At 41.3% G+C, this 18,041-nt stretch overlaps 1 protein-coding gene and 1 long non-coding RNA gene across 5 annotated transcripts in view; both read left to right on the top strand.

Moving 5' to 3' along the window:
* Positions 1–15,760, top strand: part of NT5C3A (5'-nucleotidase, cytosolic IIIA) — a 43,552-nt gene extending 27,792 nt beyond the window's left edge. For all 4 annotated transcript variants that reach the window (XM_084896912.1, XM_084896910.1, XM_084896911.1 and 1 more), the window contains 8 exons: positions 5,485–5,583; positions 6,478–6,547; positions 8,354–8,400; positions 9,219–9,304; positions 10,958–11,047; positions 12,268–12,430; positions 13,661–13,861; positions 15,153–15,760. In XM_084896912.1, the coding sequence (XP_084753038.1) occupies positions 5,485–5,583; positions 6,478–6,547; positions 8,354–8,400; positions 9,219–9,304; positions 10,958–11,047; positions 12,268–12,430; positions 13,661–13,861; positions 15,153–15,260 (864 nt within the window). In that variant the 3' untranslated portion in view covers positions 15,261–15,760. The remainder of the gene's footprint in view (positions 1–5,484; positions 5,584–6,477; positions 6,548–8,353; positions 8,401–9,218; positions 9,305–10,957; positions 11,048–12,267; positions 12,431–13,660; positions 13,862–15,152) is intronic.
* LOC311629091 overlaps positions 1–18,041 on the top strand; it is a 107,530-nt gene that overhangs the window by 89,198 nt on the left and 291 nt on the right. Inside the window, exon 2 of the long non-coding RNA XR_014796138.1 lies at positions 17,983–18,018. This is a non-coding gene — a long non-coding RNA (uncharacterized lncRNA). The remainder of the gene's footprint in view (positions 1–17,982; positions 18,019–18,041) is intronic.

The raw sequence follows: 18,041 nt of genomic DNA, 5'->3' as shown, positions 1-18,041 counted from the left end.
CTCAGTGGTTGAGCGTTGTTGACCTATGAATCTGGAGGTCACAGTTTGATTCCTGGTCAGGGTACAGGCCCAGGTTGCAGGCTCAATCCCCTGTGTAGGACCTGCAGGAGGTGGCTGATCAATGATTCTCTCTCATCATTGATGTTTATCTGTCTCCCTCTCCCTTCCTCTCTGAAATTAATAAAAATAAATAATAAAAAATAATCTTCTTGGCCCTAGCTGATTTGGCTTAGTGGATAGAACACTAGCCTGCGGACTGAGAGGTCCTGGGTTCAATTCCAGTCAAGAATGCCATACTTAGGTTGCAGGCTCAATCCCCAGCTTTCTTTGGGGCGCTTGTGTCTCTCACATCAATGTTTCTCTCTCTCTCTGTCTCTGTCCCTTCCTTCCACTCACACTAAAAATCAATGGAAAAAATGTTGTTGGTGAGGATTAACAAAAAAATAATAATAATAACAAACTCCTTGGGCAATAATAGAGTTCATTGCATTATGGACATTAGGTTGAGGTAGGAAAAAGAGTCTTGGGATCAGAACTGGCTTCAAATCTTACCTCGATCTTAAGAGCCGTGATACCCCCAAATGAGGGAAACAATCTCAGCTTTGAGAAACAGGAGTGAAACCACCCAACTCTTGTTCTTATCCACATTTCCCCCCATCTTTATTGAGGTATAATTGACAAATAAAAGTGTAAGATATTTTAAGTATACAATGTGTGATTTGACATATGTATGCATTGTGAAAGGATTCCTCTAATTAACACATCCATACTTTTCACATATTCACTGTTTTCTTTTTTTTGGTGTGTGTGTGTGTGTGAGAGAGAGAGAGAGAGAGAGAGAGAGAGAGAGAGAGAGGGAGAGAGAGAGAGAGAACATTGAAGTTTTCAACTATGAAATAGTTATAGTAATAAACTGCAGTCACCAGGTTTTACATTAGATCCTCAGACCAAGAAATATGTTTACAGATACATCTCTAGGGCAAAGGCAACTAAGAAAAAAACTAAACAAATGGGACTACATCAAAATAAAAAGCTTCTGCACAGCAAAATAAAATATCAACAAAACGAAAAGGGAGCCCATTGTGTGGGAGAACATATTTGGCAATTATACATCTGATAAAGGGTTAATATCTCTTTGTTTCTTGAGTCTGACTAAAGGTACATCAATTTTGTTTTCTTTTCAAAGAACCAGCTCTTGGTTTTATTGATGTTTTGTTTTTTGTTTTTGTTTTTTAGTCTCTATGTCATTTATTTCCACTCTTATCTTTATGATTTCCTTCCTCGTACTTACTCTGGGCTTTTCTTGTTGTTCTCTTTCTAAATCTTTAAGTTTATGGTAGATTCTTAGAAGTTTTTCTTGTTTTTTGATGTAGGCCTGTAGTGCTATGAACTTCCCTCTCAGGACTTCTACAGTACCCCAAAGATTTTGGGGTTGTTATGTGTTCATTTTCATGTTTCCAGGAAGTTTTTTTCATTTCTTTATCTCTTTGGTAACCCAGTCATTGTTTAATAATATACTATTTAACCTCCATGTGTTTGAATGTTTCTGAGTGTTTTTACTGAAGTTGATTTCTAATTTCATGCCATTATAATGAGAGAAGATGCTTGATATGATCTTGTAGAGACTTAGTTTGTATCCTAACATGTGGTCTAGCTTTGAAAATTTCCCATGTGCACTTGAAAAAGAATGTATATTCTGTAGTTTTGGGAATGAAATGTTCTGTAAATGCTAGTTAATTCCATCTGATCTAATGTATTGTTTAGGATCAGTGTTTCCTTGTTGATTTTTTTTTGTCTAGGAGATTTTCCATTGATGTCAGTGTTTAAGTTCCCTACTATGAATGTATTGCTATCCATCTCTCCTTTAAAATCCTCTAGTATATTTGGATGTTTCTGTACTTGGTACATATATGTTTACCAGAGTTATATCCTCTTGTTGTATTGATCCCTTTAGTATAATGATGTGGCCTTCATTGTCTCTTATTATGGCCTTCATTTTTTTTAAATACATTCTTTTTATTGATTTCAGAGTGTCAGGGAGAGGGAGAGAGAGAAACATCAATGATGAGAGAGAATAATTGATTGGCTGCCTCCTGCACACCCCCTGGGGAATCAAACCCTCAACCTGGGCAGGTGCCCTGACCCAAAATGAAACTTTTGACTTCCTGGTTTATAGGTCAATGCTCAACCACTGAGCCACTCTGGCCAGGCATTATGGCCTTCATTTTGAAGTCTATTTTTTCAGATATGAGTATTGCTACACCATTTTTTACCCCCCATTTCCATTTGCCTGGAAATTTTTTTCCCTTTCCTTCACCTTCATTCTGTGTGAGTTTTTTGTTCTGAGATGAGTTTCTTGTAGACAACATGTAGTTGAGTCACGTTTTCTTATCTATTCAGCTACTCTATGCCTTTTGATTGGTACATTAGGTTATTGTTGATAGGTGCTTATTTGTTGCCATTCTTACTCTTTATGCCTGTGTTCTTCTCTTTCTATTTCTTCTTCTTATGCCAGTCCCTTTAGAATTTCTTACAGTATTAATTTGGTGGTAACAAGTTCTTTCAGACTTTTTTGTCTGCAAAGCTCTTTTCTTTTAAAACAAATGTTTATTGATTTCATAGAGGGAGGGAGAGAGATCAGAAACATCAATGATGAGAGAGAGTTATTGATCAGCTTCCAATCCCACTGGGGATTGAGCCCACAACCCAGGCATGTGCCCTGACCAGGAATCAAACTGTGACCTCCTGGTTCTTAGGTTGACAATCAACCACTGAGCCATGCTGGTTGGGCAAACATGTGTCTCTTTTTGAAGCAAGTAACTTGTATGTAGCCAGCCCACAAAAAGACTATGGAAGGAAAAGAAGCCAAAGATTATGTATATTTATATATTTTTTCTATCAAGGTGATGTATACTTAATATGTCTTTTTGTTATCATTACATTAATTTATACACTTTTTGCCTTGGGTTTGCGTTTCTTAAAAATTGATTCAGCTTATAGGTTGAAAGCCCCTTAGGGTGTCAGCCTGAACTTTCCATGGCCTGCCTCTACATCTCTCCCTCCAGACTTCACACACAATTTCCATGTCCACTTAGGTTTTAGACAAACAGAGCTGTTTATCTTTCTCCCCCATTAGACCCAGTACTTTGATTCCTCCCCAATCTCAGCATGTCCAAATCCTGCTTCTCTTTGAAAGCCTAGCTCAGCATAAATAATGTCTGTTCCATTTGTATTTTATCTGGATGTCTTAACAAGGCAGTAGCTATTACAATTCATATTATAGAATATGTATCTTAAGTGTAAGAAGTATATCTTATTAAAACTTTGTATCACTTACAGACCTATTTAACATAGTGCCTTAAGAAAATAAAAAGGAGCCGAAACCAGTTTGGCTCAGTGGATAGAGCATCAGCCTGCGGACTGAAAGGTCCCAGGTTCGATTCTGGTCAAGGGCATGTACCTTGGTTTCGGGCATATCCCCAGTGGGGGGTGTGCAAGAGGCAGCTGATCGATGACTCTCTCATCGATGTTTCTAACTCTCTATCTCTCTCCCTTCCTCTTTGTACAAAATCAATAAAATATATATATTCAAAAAATAAATAAATAAAAAATTTTTTTTAAAGTATTTGAGTAAAATGCCCAGTGTCAGAAGTATGTAGTGCCGTTGTATGTGGACCTCAGGGAGGCTGGAGTAGTGTTACCATCTAACCCAAGGCACATGTCGTTATGATTCTTATGTTTCTCACACCTGTCACCTCCACTTGTTGTGTTCTCTGGAGAAAGCAGCTGCTGTCTCACCTGTTTTCATCGCTGCCGTTTCTCTGCAGTGGCCCTCGGCCATCCGCTGCGCCTGGGTCTGTCAGGGAATGGCTGTGTGTCGGGCAGAAGCAGGGACACCAGTGCTTCTGGCCACTGGTCCCTTCAGGCCCGGTGATTTCGCAAAGCCAGGCTAGAAGCTGTCAGCCTCGCAGAGCCTGGGCTCCTCTGAGGCGGCCTGGGCCCTGTGCTCCCGTCCGCTCTCTGAATCCTGGGAATGCGATTGCTGGAGGCAGGATGTCTTCCTCAGCTCAGACACACTGAAGCAGATGTCTCATCTACTTGGAGAAAATACAGTCGGTGGCATATATCCTCTGTTGCTTTTCAAAGCAACGAGTTATTGAATCGAGCACATGCTGCTTACGATGCACCTGTCACCAAAGGCCGCGGGAGGAGCAGAATGTCGTCGTTGGGAGATGAATGTACTAGCGGGGATGTTTGCGAGGACGCTGTGGAAGTGAGATTCCAAAACAGCAGCGGTTCCTGAAACTCCGCAGGGAATCGGTGTGAGCAGTGCTCCCCGTCCTGTTCCTGGAGTCCAGTACGGCTGTCTGGCACTGTGTGGGCACGTGGCCAGCCTTTGTTAAGCAAAGAATGGATTGATGAATTAAAAACAAAAAAAGGAACCTAGCCTGTTCATTTCTCTCATCCATTAAAAGAATCACTGTAAACAGTGCGAGGACCTTCTTCAGTGGGTTGGATCCTGTGGAGTCCAGTTAACGAGAAGGCTCACTGTGTGAAGGCTAGTACGTTGCAGGTGATATGTCCTACTAAGCACAGCTCTTCAAAAGGAAGTGTATTGTGAGGCCAGGGGTTTCGTTCATGGAGAAAATTTTAACGTCAGCATGTCTCTTTCCCGTTCACTTCTGCATCCATCTCGCAGCCTTTGGAAAACAGTTTAGCTGTTTCCCGATTTTTCTAATCTTGTCTTTTATAAAGAGATAGCATAGGACCTGATAGAGGTCAGGCTCTCTTGTCGCAAAGATTCTAAGACCTAGGGGATTTTTTCATAACCGTGTAATATGCAAATTGTCCCTTCAACCAGGAGTTCAACCAGTGGGTGGGGCCTGCCGGCCAACCACCATGGCCCCACCTTGGCCACCCCCACCACCGGATCAGGGGCAGGGCCAGCCAGCTAGCTTCCTGCGTCCCCTCCCCCTATGGCTCTTATCAGGGCGGGCCTGTCGGACCCCACCTGTGCACAAATTTGTGCATCGATCCTCTAGTGTAATAATATTTTAATAAAATCTAATACAAAAGTAAATTATGAGAATGAGACAAACTGCATATACATGCATGTTTGCAATCAGAGATATGAAAACAATGAAAAATAAAGTGGTTGTTTATCTTTGGGTAGTAGAATTCCAAACAACTTCTTTTTCTGTAACTTCTGTAATAAGCATGCATGACTTTTATAATTAGAAAAATTCACACTGATAATGTGTTCATTACCAATGTCATTTTGTCTTAATCTTCTAGATGGAAACTACTGATGTGCTTTGAAAAATTTTGTGTATAAATGACAATTTGATACCATGGTTTGCTTGTTTTTATGTAATGCCTCAATACCTTAAAACCTTTAAATAATCTATAATAAACTGCTGTTTGGTATCAAAAGACCCTGAGAAAAGAGAAATTAAAAAGTCAGTTATTTGCCTTTTATTTTAGATGCCAGAATTCCAGAAGAGTTCGGTTCGCATCAAGAACCCCACCAGAGTAGAAGAAATCATCTGTGGTCTCATCAAGGGGGGAGCTGTCAAACTTCAGGTGAGGAGCCATCGCGAGGCCTGTCTTTCTATGGTCACAGACAGTCATCTCCTGCTTTCTGAAATCTCAGCAAAGAAAGTTTAGATAGATGAGCTTTGCCTGTCCTTTCCGAATGTAAAATCTGAAAGGTGGGTCTAGCCCTTGTCAACAACACATAGAATGCCTGTTGTAAATGAACAAAACCTAATAGTCTTGAAGTAAATTTAGCTTTTCTTTAATATTAAGTACTAATTTAACTACTACTGTGCCTAAGTACTCAACTATTTTAAGAATAATGTTAAATATGTACAGTTTCCAGTTGCCATTCCATCTTTTAATTAAATAAATCATAATAGTTCAAATTAAGTTGTCACTACATGGGATAACTGATTTTTTAAAAGTTTTTTAAAGGGATGTTTTAAATGTGAGCTAAATCAGCCGTCCTGGTTAGTCAGTGAAAATAAATCTTTTCCTTTTTTTTTTTTTTTTTTTTTTTAAATATTTAACCCAATCTCCTAAATTGCAAGAGCTGGCAAACTGTACCAGGTATGATTCATTGATTGGTATAGTTTATTTACCTATATAGACCAGTTACATCTAGAATGGAACAGTGTCAGTGACTAAGCTTCATATAGTTTAAATGCTTTTATTGCATTTTTGTACATTGTCCCAGGGGGGTTGAAATTGTGCAGTGTCTTATCTCTGTGGCAACTGCAGATTCCTATACTGATTCATCCGATTTCATGTGGTAACGCTTGGGCATGTAAGGTATTGCCTTTAGTTAAGGTGATTCTCAGGGCCGTGTGTCTGAGCTTCGTCAGGAAACTCAGTGCAGAGGGAATAGCTTGTAATGGGGGCGGGATGCGCTGGCCTTGCGGCTGTGTCTTCATCATGGTTTTCCCCCTTTTCTTACAGATAATAACGGACTTTGATATGACACTGAGTAGGTTTTCCTACAAAGGAAAAAGATGTCCAACATGTCATAGTAAGTGTGGCCCTATTAACAAATTCAGAAATACAATCATTATTTTAAGATCCTTTTCTACCAATCATATTATCTATGAGATTGGGGTTTTTTTTTATCTTCCTTTTGGGCATTGAAAGTGAGAGGACCTGCTTTTTCTCTCCCACCCCTCCGGGCCCGAGATCAGATGAGATTGGACAAGTTCAAGGTGGTATGGCCATATACCAGCTTTTTCTTATTATATGTTTAGGATTTATCCCACCCTCCATGTTATATAAATGGCTATTTTCTGTATGGTTTAGGTTGCAAGAGGAATAAAGAAGTCTGAAATTTTTCTCTGCAGATGTGGTCTGTTCGTTACTCAAGAAAAATTTAAATGAATTTTCAATTTTGGGTTAGAAACAGCATTTATTAATTAGTAACATGTTACTAAATGTGTTATTTATATGTAAATTAGTTAAAGAATACATTAGGAAATAAATACTAAGTTAAAATGTGTTGCTAAGATAAGACGCCTATTTTGTATTCTAAATGAGACAATTCAGTTTTTAAAATAATAATTCTCGACTGGCCAGCGTGGCTCAGTGGTTGAGTCAACCTACGAACCAGGAGGTCGCAGTTTGATTCCGGGTCAGAGCATATGCCCAGGTTGTAAGCTTGATTTCAGTAGGGAGTGTGCAGGAGACAGCCAATCAATAATTCAGTCTCATTATTGATGTTTCTCTCTCTCTTTCCCTCTTCCTTCCTCTCTAAAATCAATAAAAATATATTTTAAAAAATAAATAGATAAATAAAAATACTCGCCCGACTGGTATGGTTCAGTGTTGGAGCATCAACCTATGAACCAGGAAGTCACAGTTTGATTCCCAGTCAGGCCACATGTCCAGGTTGTGGGCTTGATCTCCAGTTGGCAGCATGCAGGAGGCAGCCAATGAATGATTTTCTCTCATCATTGATGTTTCTCTCTCTCTCTCTCTCTCTCTCTCCTGCTCCCTTTCTCTCTGAAATCAATAAAAACATTAAAAACAAAAAACAAAAACAAAAAAAAACTGCACTGTGAAGTGAAAAAGAAAGCCAAATTCAAAAGTATAGATCTGGTTTAATTGCTATATAATTGATAAGGCATAGAACTTTAAGACTGAAAGGAAATATAATAAAATGTTAATTTATTATTAAGTGGTAAAATTGTAATTTTTGTTCTCGTTACAATCTGTATTTTTCAGATTTTCACATTAATTTTTTATTAAGTTACAATTGTATTTCCCAGATTTTTGCATTATTAATATTTTATTATGAAAGAAAGAATAGCCGAAACCGGTTTGGCTCAGTGGATAGAGTGTCGGTCTGCAGACTGAAAGGTCCCAGGTTCGATTTTGGTCAAGAGCATGTACATTGGTTGCGGGCACATCCCCAGTAGGGTTGTGCAGGAGGCAGCTGGTTGATGATTCTCTGTCATCGATGTTTCTAGCTATCTATCCCTCTCCCTTCCTCTCTGTGAAAAATCAATAAAATATATTTAAAAAAAAAAAAAAAAAAGAAAGAAAGAATAAAGGTGTTCTCTTTAATGGTGTTAAAGGGACCAGTCACTATACAATTCCCAGTGTTAGAAGACTTTGAATTATCTAGCTCAGTGGTGTAAATAAGCAATCACGAAAGCATGGATTTTAAAATCATTAGCTTCTCTAGCAATGCCATGTGGATAGCATTACTCCGACAGTTGTAGTGAGAGTGCTAGTTGACTTGTCATGTAAACTTACAAGAAAAGTAGTCAGTTATTCATTCACCTATGAGAGCACTTCTTTTCAGCCTCGTTTGCTTTTTCTTTAGATGTCATTGACAACTGTAAGCTGGTTTCCGATGAATGCCGGAAAAAGGTAAAAGCACCAACAATAACCCAGTTATGAAAGCCTTCATTACCATTTCTGCCTGAGAATTTCTTCAGGCTCATTCACACAAACGAGAATGAAGCCATACCTGGCTCTTAGTAAACACTCAACAAATGTGAGGTTTATTCTTCAGATTATAGCACTCAGCTTATTTTAAAGAAAAATTTACCAGGAACATTTTAATAACAACAAAACTTACCCGAAAAAAAAACTTTTAAATGGTTACCCAAATATCCTGGTATCTTTACATTAACTGGAAAGTTAAACAAAACTACTTCAGTTTTAATGTAGGTTTTGCTCCTTTAAATTGATCAGGAAATTGCCGCAGTTCTCTGCTTTTTTGAGTAGGTGTCTGCCTACATCTCTTTTTAACAAAATAAGATTCCAAAGATGAATCAAATTTAATACTTTCGTATGAGAATGGAAGTGTTTTTGTGGTGATAGTTTAATTATTAGTGGGTTTCATTGAATTGCTGAACTGAAAATATTTTTTTTAAAAAAGAAAGAAAGAAAGGAAGGAAGGAAGGAAGGAAGGAAGGAAGGAAGGAAGGAAGGAAGGAAGGAAGGAAGGAAGGAAGGAAGGAAGGAAGGAAGGAAATCAGCCTTTCTCAGGTCTGTTCAGTTACATGTAAACCAAAACCAACAAAGGTCTTTTCAGTTGCTATATGTAATAGGTACCCATGCTCCAATCTTTACCATTTAAAGCAGTTCATGGAAAACATTTATCTACATCGTTTTGCTTCCTATAAAATTAAGCACTTAACAGCTCTGCAGCCTTCCTGATTTAGGTATTTGTTTCTTTCTAGTTACTTGAACTAAAGGAAAAATTTTATGCTATTGAAACTGACCCTCTTCTTACGGTAGAAGAGAAGTTCCCTTATATGGTAGAATGGTAAGTGTGTATTCCCAATGGGAGGGTTCAAATGTAATAACATGACCTAACAGTTACAACTACTGGTGTCTCTCCCCTCCTACCCACCCCCCCAACATGTGCACATAGATTAATACGTTGTCCAATGAGTTAGAGTAAGTGATTAAATGTAACAAAACCAACCAATTCTCTAATCACTCTCATAGTCTAGAATCAGTTTTGTTCGGCTTTGTTTGCTTTTGAAGATGAAGATCAGTAGAAATGGATTTAAAATTCTCTACCTTAGCCTGAAACTCAAAACAAGAATTTGTTTTCTCTGAAGTCTGTGGGCGAGATGTGGCTCAGTGTGTGAGGAAAACGACTTAGGATTTAGGTGGACTCTGTGCTGAGCTGGAGCCAGTGGGGGGCAGTGCTGAGAACCAACCAGCCTCTGCTGCTGGTCGCATACATGGAAGCGTCCTTTGCTCTGAGCAGGGCACGCTGCCAACATGGTGCTGCCTCCTGGGAGGACACCGGAGAAATGCTGACACTCAGAGGGTCACTAAGATACGCCCAGACACTGGAGGAGCCACTCCATTTGAGGAACATCTCAAAGAATGGAACATTGAGTGGTTTCAGAATCTTAGGAGCCCAGAAATGGTTGTTTATATCCATTATCCCATTACCTAACCGCGGGCCTTGCACATTTAATTAGAGTATATGGTAGGAAGTGTTGGAAAGGGGTTCGACTCACTCAACATGCGGAACTGGAACCAGATGTGGAAGGCCTAGACCATGGATTTCAGCACGATGACAGGACGGTCTAGGAATTACTAGTAGAATGTTCTAGCAATGGTATAGCTTCCTGGGAGAATGAGCTCGCTGGCAGGATGGGAGCCAGCCAGAGAGTGATTTCACTGAAGACTGATATAGGGGGGATTTGTGGGTGTCAGGTGGAGAGGGTCTAAAGGCCGGCTATACTCAGATAGTGTGATTACAGGTGCTTTTATGTGATTGCAAAGCACCTATATGTGGATAAAACTTCCCAGAGCAAGGATCTTCTCTTTGGCTCACTAGGCAGCATCTTCAGTGCTTAGGCATTCCATGAAAATTCAGACTCCAGGCCGATGAAAAATGGCTTTGCTCCAATTCTTCCTGGAATCGAAGAAATTATTATGCTTCCTAAGGTTGGAGCTCTTTTTTTTTTTTTTTTTAATATATTTTATTGATCTTTTTTACAGAGAGGGATAGAGAGTTAGAAACATCGATGAGAGAGAAACATTAGCTGACTCTTGCACACCCCCTACTGGGGATGTGCCCCCAACCAATGTACATGCCCTTGACCGGAATCGAACCCGGGACCTTTCAGTCCGCAGGTGACGCTCTATCCACTGAGCCAAACCGGTTTTGGCAAGGTTGGAGCTCTTATCCATAGATCGAGGAAAGGTTTATACCTAGAATCCTTTCACTGTCTTAAAGTAAGCCAGCGTTTGGGGAGAACTGGGAAATGCAGTGAGAACATGTGTATCATTTTTGAGACATGTGAGGTATACGTGAATTAAGATCTGAAATTTAAATCCAAAATAGCATGAATGAAATACTGCATGTTCACATGCCGAAGAATGCTCTGTCACAAAGAGAATAGTGTTAATTCACTTTCATTTATTTTCTTTTTTCTTTGGCCATAAACTCCAGGTACACCAAGTCACATCGCCTGCTTGTTGAACAGGGTATACCAAGAGCTAAACTTAAAGAAATTGTGGCAGAATCGGACGTCATGCTCAAGTAAGTTTCTTGGTGGTTAATTGTCAACATGCCATATTCAAAGTGTGTATTTTTATTAAAATAATCTAGGAGAATATCCCATATAAAAACATATCCAGAACATGCCGCCTATCACATACTAAAAGTGTCGCGATATGGAGTTGAGAATGACACGTCAGGTCATGGTGCAGGGAATGAAAGCCTGTGAGCTTGAAGCACTAATTTACATTTTCTTTCTCCAAATTTAAAATCTCAAGACTTACAAAGTTAGGAAAACAAGACCATTTTGAAGTTGTTGCTTTTTTTTAAGCAAAAATACTTTTCAAAGATATGAAATATAAAAAAGAAAGTTTACATAGTCATATTGAAAAGTGTTTTTGCTAAGTACCGTTTTTATGATGTACCCTCTTTTAAAATTGACATAAGTCTACTTTCTGAATTCTCCAAGTCCCTTGAAAATAATCTCTAAGAAAGGTGCATATGTTTTAGCAAATAAAACAAATATTTCTAATAGGTGAATTATTGGATATTAACATGTTAAAGCTTATTTTCAGTTGTTTACTACCTCTTAAATTCTTCAACCCACTAGGCAAATATGATGCTTTTTCCTTTTCCTTTTCCTTTTTTTAAATTTTTTTTTTTTAATGATGCTACATTAAAGGTGATTTATTTCTGAAAAAAGCATTCAATTGTCAGAGTGTGAGGACTGCTGGTGTTTTATTCCTTTGCTGGGCAGCTTATCTTAGAGCCAGGAGTGTGGAAAGGGAAGAGGAGATTTTAAGATGAAAACATTACCTGTAGCTGCCGCAGCTGAGGCAGGAGAGAGGCCAGGGGTACAGGGAATCCGGCCTGGGCCCTGCCACTCCGCATTCCCAGCAGAGAGCAGGAGATGAGCAGAATGACAGCAGCAGGTCTTGCAGCCTCAGCCCAAATGGGGCTTTCAAGGTAAGCTTTCATGATGTGCTGTCCACTAGTATCAATTCCCAGCTGTAAGCTTCTCCATAGCCGGTGCGAGTCTAACATCATCTCATTTTTACTACGAGAATTTACCAGAAGGCGGGTTAAAAGTTAACTGTTGTCTGGAAAACCTGTGCTGGTCTCAGACGTCAGGAACAGTCCCCCTTGGCTTTGTTTTGACGTGAGAACTCAGTGCATCATAGAAACACGTGGCTTTTTAAACATCTCGGTGAAAAAGAGCTATGTCTTCGCTCCTAAGGGTCATACTGTACCTTGCCCTGCAGGGAAGGCTATGAGAATTTCTTCGATAAGCTCCAACAACACAGCATCCCCGTGTTCATCTTCTCGGCCGGCATCGGAGACGTCCTGGAGGAGGTGATCCGTCAGGCTGGGGTTTACTATTCCAACGTCACAGTGGTGTCCAACTTCATGGATTTTGATGACAATGTAAGAATATCAGGTCATTCATTCCCTGTCATTACTTTGAAAATGTGAAAATATTCTAATCATGTAGAAGCATTTGTTATTTATTATTTCATGTGTGCTCATTAAATTAGGGCCAAGTTCATAGGCCCAGGACAGGCCTCATCATCTCTCGCAGTGTTGTATCCATACCCATGTTTCAAACATAATAACTCTGCTTAAACTTTTGTTTCCTGAGCTGTAGACAAACCTTACATTACATTAGATATGTTACTAATTTTTAAAATATTTTTTTTTATTGATTTCTTTACAGAGAGGAAGGAAGAGGGATAGAGAGTTAGAAACACTGATGAAAGAGAAACATCAATCAGCTGCCTCCTGTACACTCCCTACTGGGGATGTACCTGCAACCAAGGTATATGCCCTTGACCAGAATCGAACCTGGGACCCTTCAGTCTGCAGGCCGACGCTCTATCCACTGAGCCAAACCGGTTAGGGCAGTGGTCCGCAAACTACGGCTCGAGAGCCACATGCAGCTCTTTGGTCCCTTGAGTGTGGCTCTTCCACAAAATACCACTGCCCAGGCAAGTCTATTTTGAAGAAGTGGCATTAGAAGTAGTTTAAGTTTAAAAACTGTGGCTCTCAAAAGAAATTTCAGCTGAAACTGGTTTGGCTCAGTGGATACAGCGTCAGCCTGAGGACTGAAAGATCTCAGGTTCAGTTCCGGTCAAGGGCATGTACCTTGATTGTGGGTACATCCCCAGTAGGGGGTGTGCAAGAGGCAGCTTATCGATGACTCTCTCTCATTGATGTTTCTAACTTTATCCCTCTCTCTTCTGCTCTGTGAAAAATCAATAAAAATATATATTTTTTTTAATTTTCAATCATTGTATTATACTGTTGATATTGGCTCTGTTGACTGAGTTTGCTGACCACTGGGTTAGGGCAATTTTACTAATTTTAATTCAACAACTCTAAAGAATTAACATTCATGGATGGGAAAAAAGAAGTGGCTTAAAACTAATGTAACTGGAACTAGTTCTTCTAGTCAAGACAATATAACATACATAAAATGGCACCCTTTGGTTAGGAACCAAATGAAAAGTAAAAATTAGGCTTTCAACTCATGTTTAACATTTAAAGCATCTCTAGAGAGTCACTTCTCAGAGTCCTTCTTACCTATCTGAATGTGAAACTACGACAAGTAAAATTTGTAAAGCCTGTTATTTCAAAGGATTTATGCCTTTTGAACAGGGAGTGCTCAAAGGATTTAAAGGAGATCTGATTCATGTCTTTAACAAACACGATGGTGCCTTGAAGAACACAGAGTATTTCAGTCAACTGAAAGACAACAGCAACATCATTCTGCTGGGAGACTCCCAAGGAGACTTAAGAATGGCAGATGGAGTAGCTAATGTGGAATACATTCTGAAAATTGGATATCTAAACGATAAGGTAAGTATATAAATCTAATTTCCTTTTAAGAAAACACTAGGGTTGTTGGGCCACTTTGGCTCAATGGATGGTGCATCGGCCTACGGACTGAAAGGTCCCAGATTCAATTCCGATCAAGGGCATGTGCCTTGGTTGCAGGCACATCCCCAGTGGAGGGTGTGCAAGAGGCAGCTGATCGATGATTCTCTCATTGATGTTTCTAACTCTCTATCCCTCTATTTTCCTCTCTGTAAAAAAAAAATCAATAAAGTATATTTAAAAAAGAAAACACTAGGGTTGTCCTGGCCAGTGTGGCTCAGCTGGTTGGGTGTCATCCCTTGCACTGGAAGGCTGCTGGTTCGATTCCCAGTCAAGGGCACATGCCCAGGTTGTGGACTCAATCCCCAATAGGGAGAGTGCAGGAGGCAGCTGACCAATGTTTTGGTCTCACATCGATGTTTCTCGTTCCCTCCCTCTCTAAATATAAATCAATAAAAATGTTTTAAGAAGGAAAAACTAGGGTGAAACTCGGTAGGTAATTGCTATCCCGGGTTCCTGAGAAAGCCGTTCTTTTGGAGCCAACCGGGTTGCCCTTTACCCCTTTCCTTTGGTGCTGAGCAAAGGAGTCGGTGTCCACTGTAGTGCTGCGAAGGAAGGGTGTACATTATAAAAGGCCTCTCTGGCCTCTCTTCCTTTGATGCCAATAGCCCTCCCCATCCAGGAGAATCAAAACTTTAGCCATGGCCAAATGTTCCTTGGGCACCTTATCCCATTTGAGAACCACTGGAATAGAGAGGATTCATTCTGGGAGAAAAGCCCCTAAGTGGAAAAAGTTGTCAGTGAGCCTTAAGAATTGTTTTTAATTGATTCTAAAGAGAGAGGAAGGGAGAGAGAGAGAAACATCGATGAGAGAGAAACATCTATAGCATTCTGCTGCCTCCTGCACGCGTGCCCCCCCCGCCCCCCCCCCCTACTCTGAATTGAACCTGTGACTTTTTGGTGCATGGACTGACACTCAACCACTGAGCCACATCAACCGGGCAAACCTTAAGAAATTGAATATTTCCTAAAAATAAATAAATAAAATGAAAAATTAAGAAGTAAAGAACCATTTTTAAAAAGAACTTGAATATTTGAAAAGTACTGCTTCATTTCAAATGTTTTATGAAAGTTAATTTATTTTTTATTAAATTCACTTTCATGAAACATTTTTTTTTCTTAACAGATTTAACATAACAATGTGGTTCATACTGAAATTCTTGGCTTCTCCCTGAACATTAATCTTTATGGTTTTCTTGTTGTTGTTGATCAGGTGGATGAGCTTTTAGACAAGTACATGGACTCTTATGATATTGTTCTAGTCAAAGAGGAATCCTTGGAGGTAGCCAACTCGATCTTACAGAAGATTCTGTATAAATGAGCCTTCTCCAAGGAGACGCCTGTCCTGTGGTGCAGCGGATGCAAGAACCGCTCATGTGTTCGGCGTGCGAAAGACTTTTATTTATAACATATCCTTGCTCAGACGTGCTGAATCCAAAGGCCAGAAGCTCCTTGTTTTCTGCCTCTCTCAACACACTCCTCACCATATATTTTTTTTAATTAAAAAAAAAATCTTAAAGTCAGAATTTGAAAACACTGCCTACATTTCCAGAGTGAATTTTGTAGTTTACTGTTAAGACGTTTTTGAGGAGTCTTTTTACATGTGTGTGATTTTAAGTATTGACATTTTTGTAATTTGAATGAATTATGCTGATGGTATCACCATCTCCTAAAATTGTGTTCCTTGTTTTTTTTGGGGAAATTGAAACTTCCAAGAACATATCAGCACATGGTGTTGGAAAAACTTGGTATCCACATGTCACTAATCATTATAAAATGTTCTATATTGATGCACTGATAATAAACATGAAATGAAAAGTCTTTTTAATTCTGTTGGCAAGACTATCATTCATTCATTCAACAAGTACTTATTAAGCACCTGCCGGGTTTATCTTGTATGTGTTTGATAACCTTGCAGTCAGGCCAACTTCTTTGCCAAAATGAATTTTTTTTTCTTTCTTCTGTCTTAAATGATCATTTTGAAAAGCTGTATAGCCCTGGCCAGTGTGGTTCAGCTGGTTGCCACACTCAGGTCGCTGGTTCAGTTCCTGGGCAGGGCACATGTCCCGATGATGGGCTCGATCCCCAGTCAGGGGAGTGCAGGAGACAGCTGATGGATGGTTCTCTCTCATCAATGTTTCTCTCTCTTCCCCTTTCGCTCTCTCTAAAATCAATAAAAACACATTTTTTAAAAAAGAGAAAAGAAAAGCTATTATATAAATTCCTAAGTAATCAGAGATCAAATGCACTAGGTCTTAACAAACTAGTGCAGACTGCTTATGCTTGCAAAGTAGCCTCATAGTTGGTTGGTTTGTTTGGAGAAAAGGGGGAGAGAGAAACATCAATTTGTTGTTCCACTTCTTGATGCATTCACTGGTTGATTCTTGTGCCCTGCCTGGCCGGGGATCGAACCTTGGTGCATCGGGACAGCACCAACCAGCTGGGCTCCCCAACCAGGGTGCCTTGTGACGTTTCGAGCACACAGGTCACGTGCATGCTTAGATGTCAGATTCTCTAAGGCACTCTAACCCCCTCTAGCATCGATGGCCTAGCTCATCTTTCGGGCACAAAGTTCAAAGCCTGTATCACAAGCCAGGTGGTCCCAAGGCGGAGACTGGCCATCGGTCCTCTCAGGAGGAGGTCCAGGCTGCCTCAAGAGGCAACACAGAAGCCGAGTGTAAAATGTGATGCAGGAAAATGCTGCGTGTGGCGCCTCCACCCTCTGTGTGGGCCTTACTTAGTACTCACGGCCTCGGCGGGCAGAGCCGTCCCCACAATCTAACGTGAGCAAGTGCTGCCGCAGCTTCACAGAGTGAGGCCAGCCAGGCACACGGAGCCCCTGAGGTTGCTTCTGCAAAAAGGAAGGCACGTTTGATTTTTAAAAACATGCATGTATTTCCCCCTATATATGTGCCCATTATTCTCCATTTGCTCCTTTCTCTGCATCCAGAGGCTGATCGCTAAGACCCCTATTCCACCCCCACCCCCAGATCCCTTTCCTCTGTTTCGGACTGGGTTCAGCGACAGAGCCAGCAGCAGGGTAGACACACCCTCTCGTCTGCCGCAGCACCAGCCACAGCTCCGGGCGTGGCTCAGGCCCAGGGAGGAGCAGCCTCCTGCTGTTGCTGGCCACCAGCCGTCCTGGGTACCTGACATTCTTGGTGGGTCCCAGAGTCCTGTCCACACCTCTACAAACAGCCCTGTCATTATCCTCCCTGCACGAGTCCCTAGGAGGGCGCTTCCCGGCAGGACCCCGAGCCCACCCCCTCCAAACTCTCCCAAGTCACACAGCGCGGCCCTGTGAGTTCTTATCCAGGGGGTTCTGACTACATGTTGCATTCCCACGGGATCCTCTCCGCCTTTCAAGAAAATACCACAAAGCCTGGTGAGAATTCAACGTTTTATATACGAAAAGACGGGTTTTCCAACATTCAATTGGATGAGTGCAGGGCGTTCTCATGGCCTGCCTCAGAGCCACATCAGTACAAAACAGTTTAAATTAGTAACCGCGGTTTCAGAAGGAAAAGCATGGGTCACGGGGCGGGGGGTGCCATCACCGGTGGGGAACAGGATGTAAGGCAGCAAGGTGTTCACTGGGCCGCCAGGGGCAGCGGCCTGGTTACGCAGAGTGAGGCTCCGGGAGGCCGAGGAGCAGCCTGTCCCGTTTGTGCTCATCGGCTGGGAAGACACGGCCACCTGGGCCCCAGGGAGATGCTCTGCAGCGCAGCCTGGCCGCGGGCCCTGCACGCATCTCTGATCAAAGGCCTTGAGGCCGCGGGGCCACGGGGCAGAGTGATGGGCTGACAGGGAAGCAGGTGGCCTCGAGTGGCAGACAGTCAGGTTCTCTCCCCATGGGCCTCCATGCCTTTTGTTTGGCCCCAGTTTTCCACCTCCAGCTACCCAGCCGATCGGAGGACCACAGGGCATGGGGCGATTACCTAGAAAAGCTTGTGTGTGTGTGTGTGTGTGTGTGTGTGTGTGTGGAGGAGGAGGTGGAAGCTGGGTGTGTGTGTGTGTGTGTGTGTGTGTGTGAGGAGGAGGAGGAGATGGAAGCTGGGTGTGTGTGTGTGGAGGCGGAGGTGGAGGCTGAAGGTGGGTGTGT

The sequence above is a fragment of the Pipistrellus hanaki genome, assembly GCF_964339955.1.
Source record: "Pipistrellus hanaki genome assembly, chromosome: 10".
Lineage (NCBI taxonomy): Eukaryota > Metazoa > Chordata > Mammalia > Chiroptera > Vespertilionidae > Pipistrellus > Pipistrellus hanaki.
Note: the sequence above shows the minus strand (reverse complement) of the source record. Positions and strands in the feature narration are given on the sequence as shown.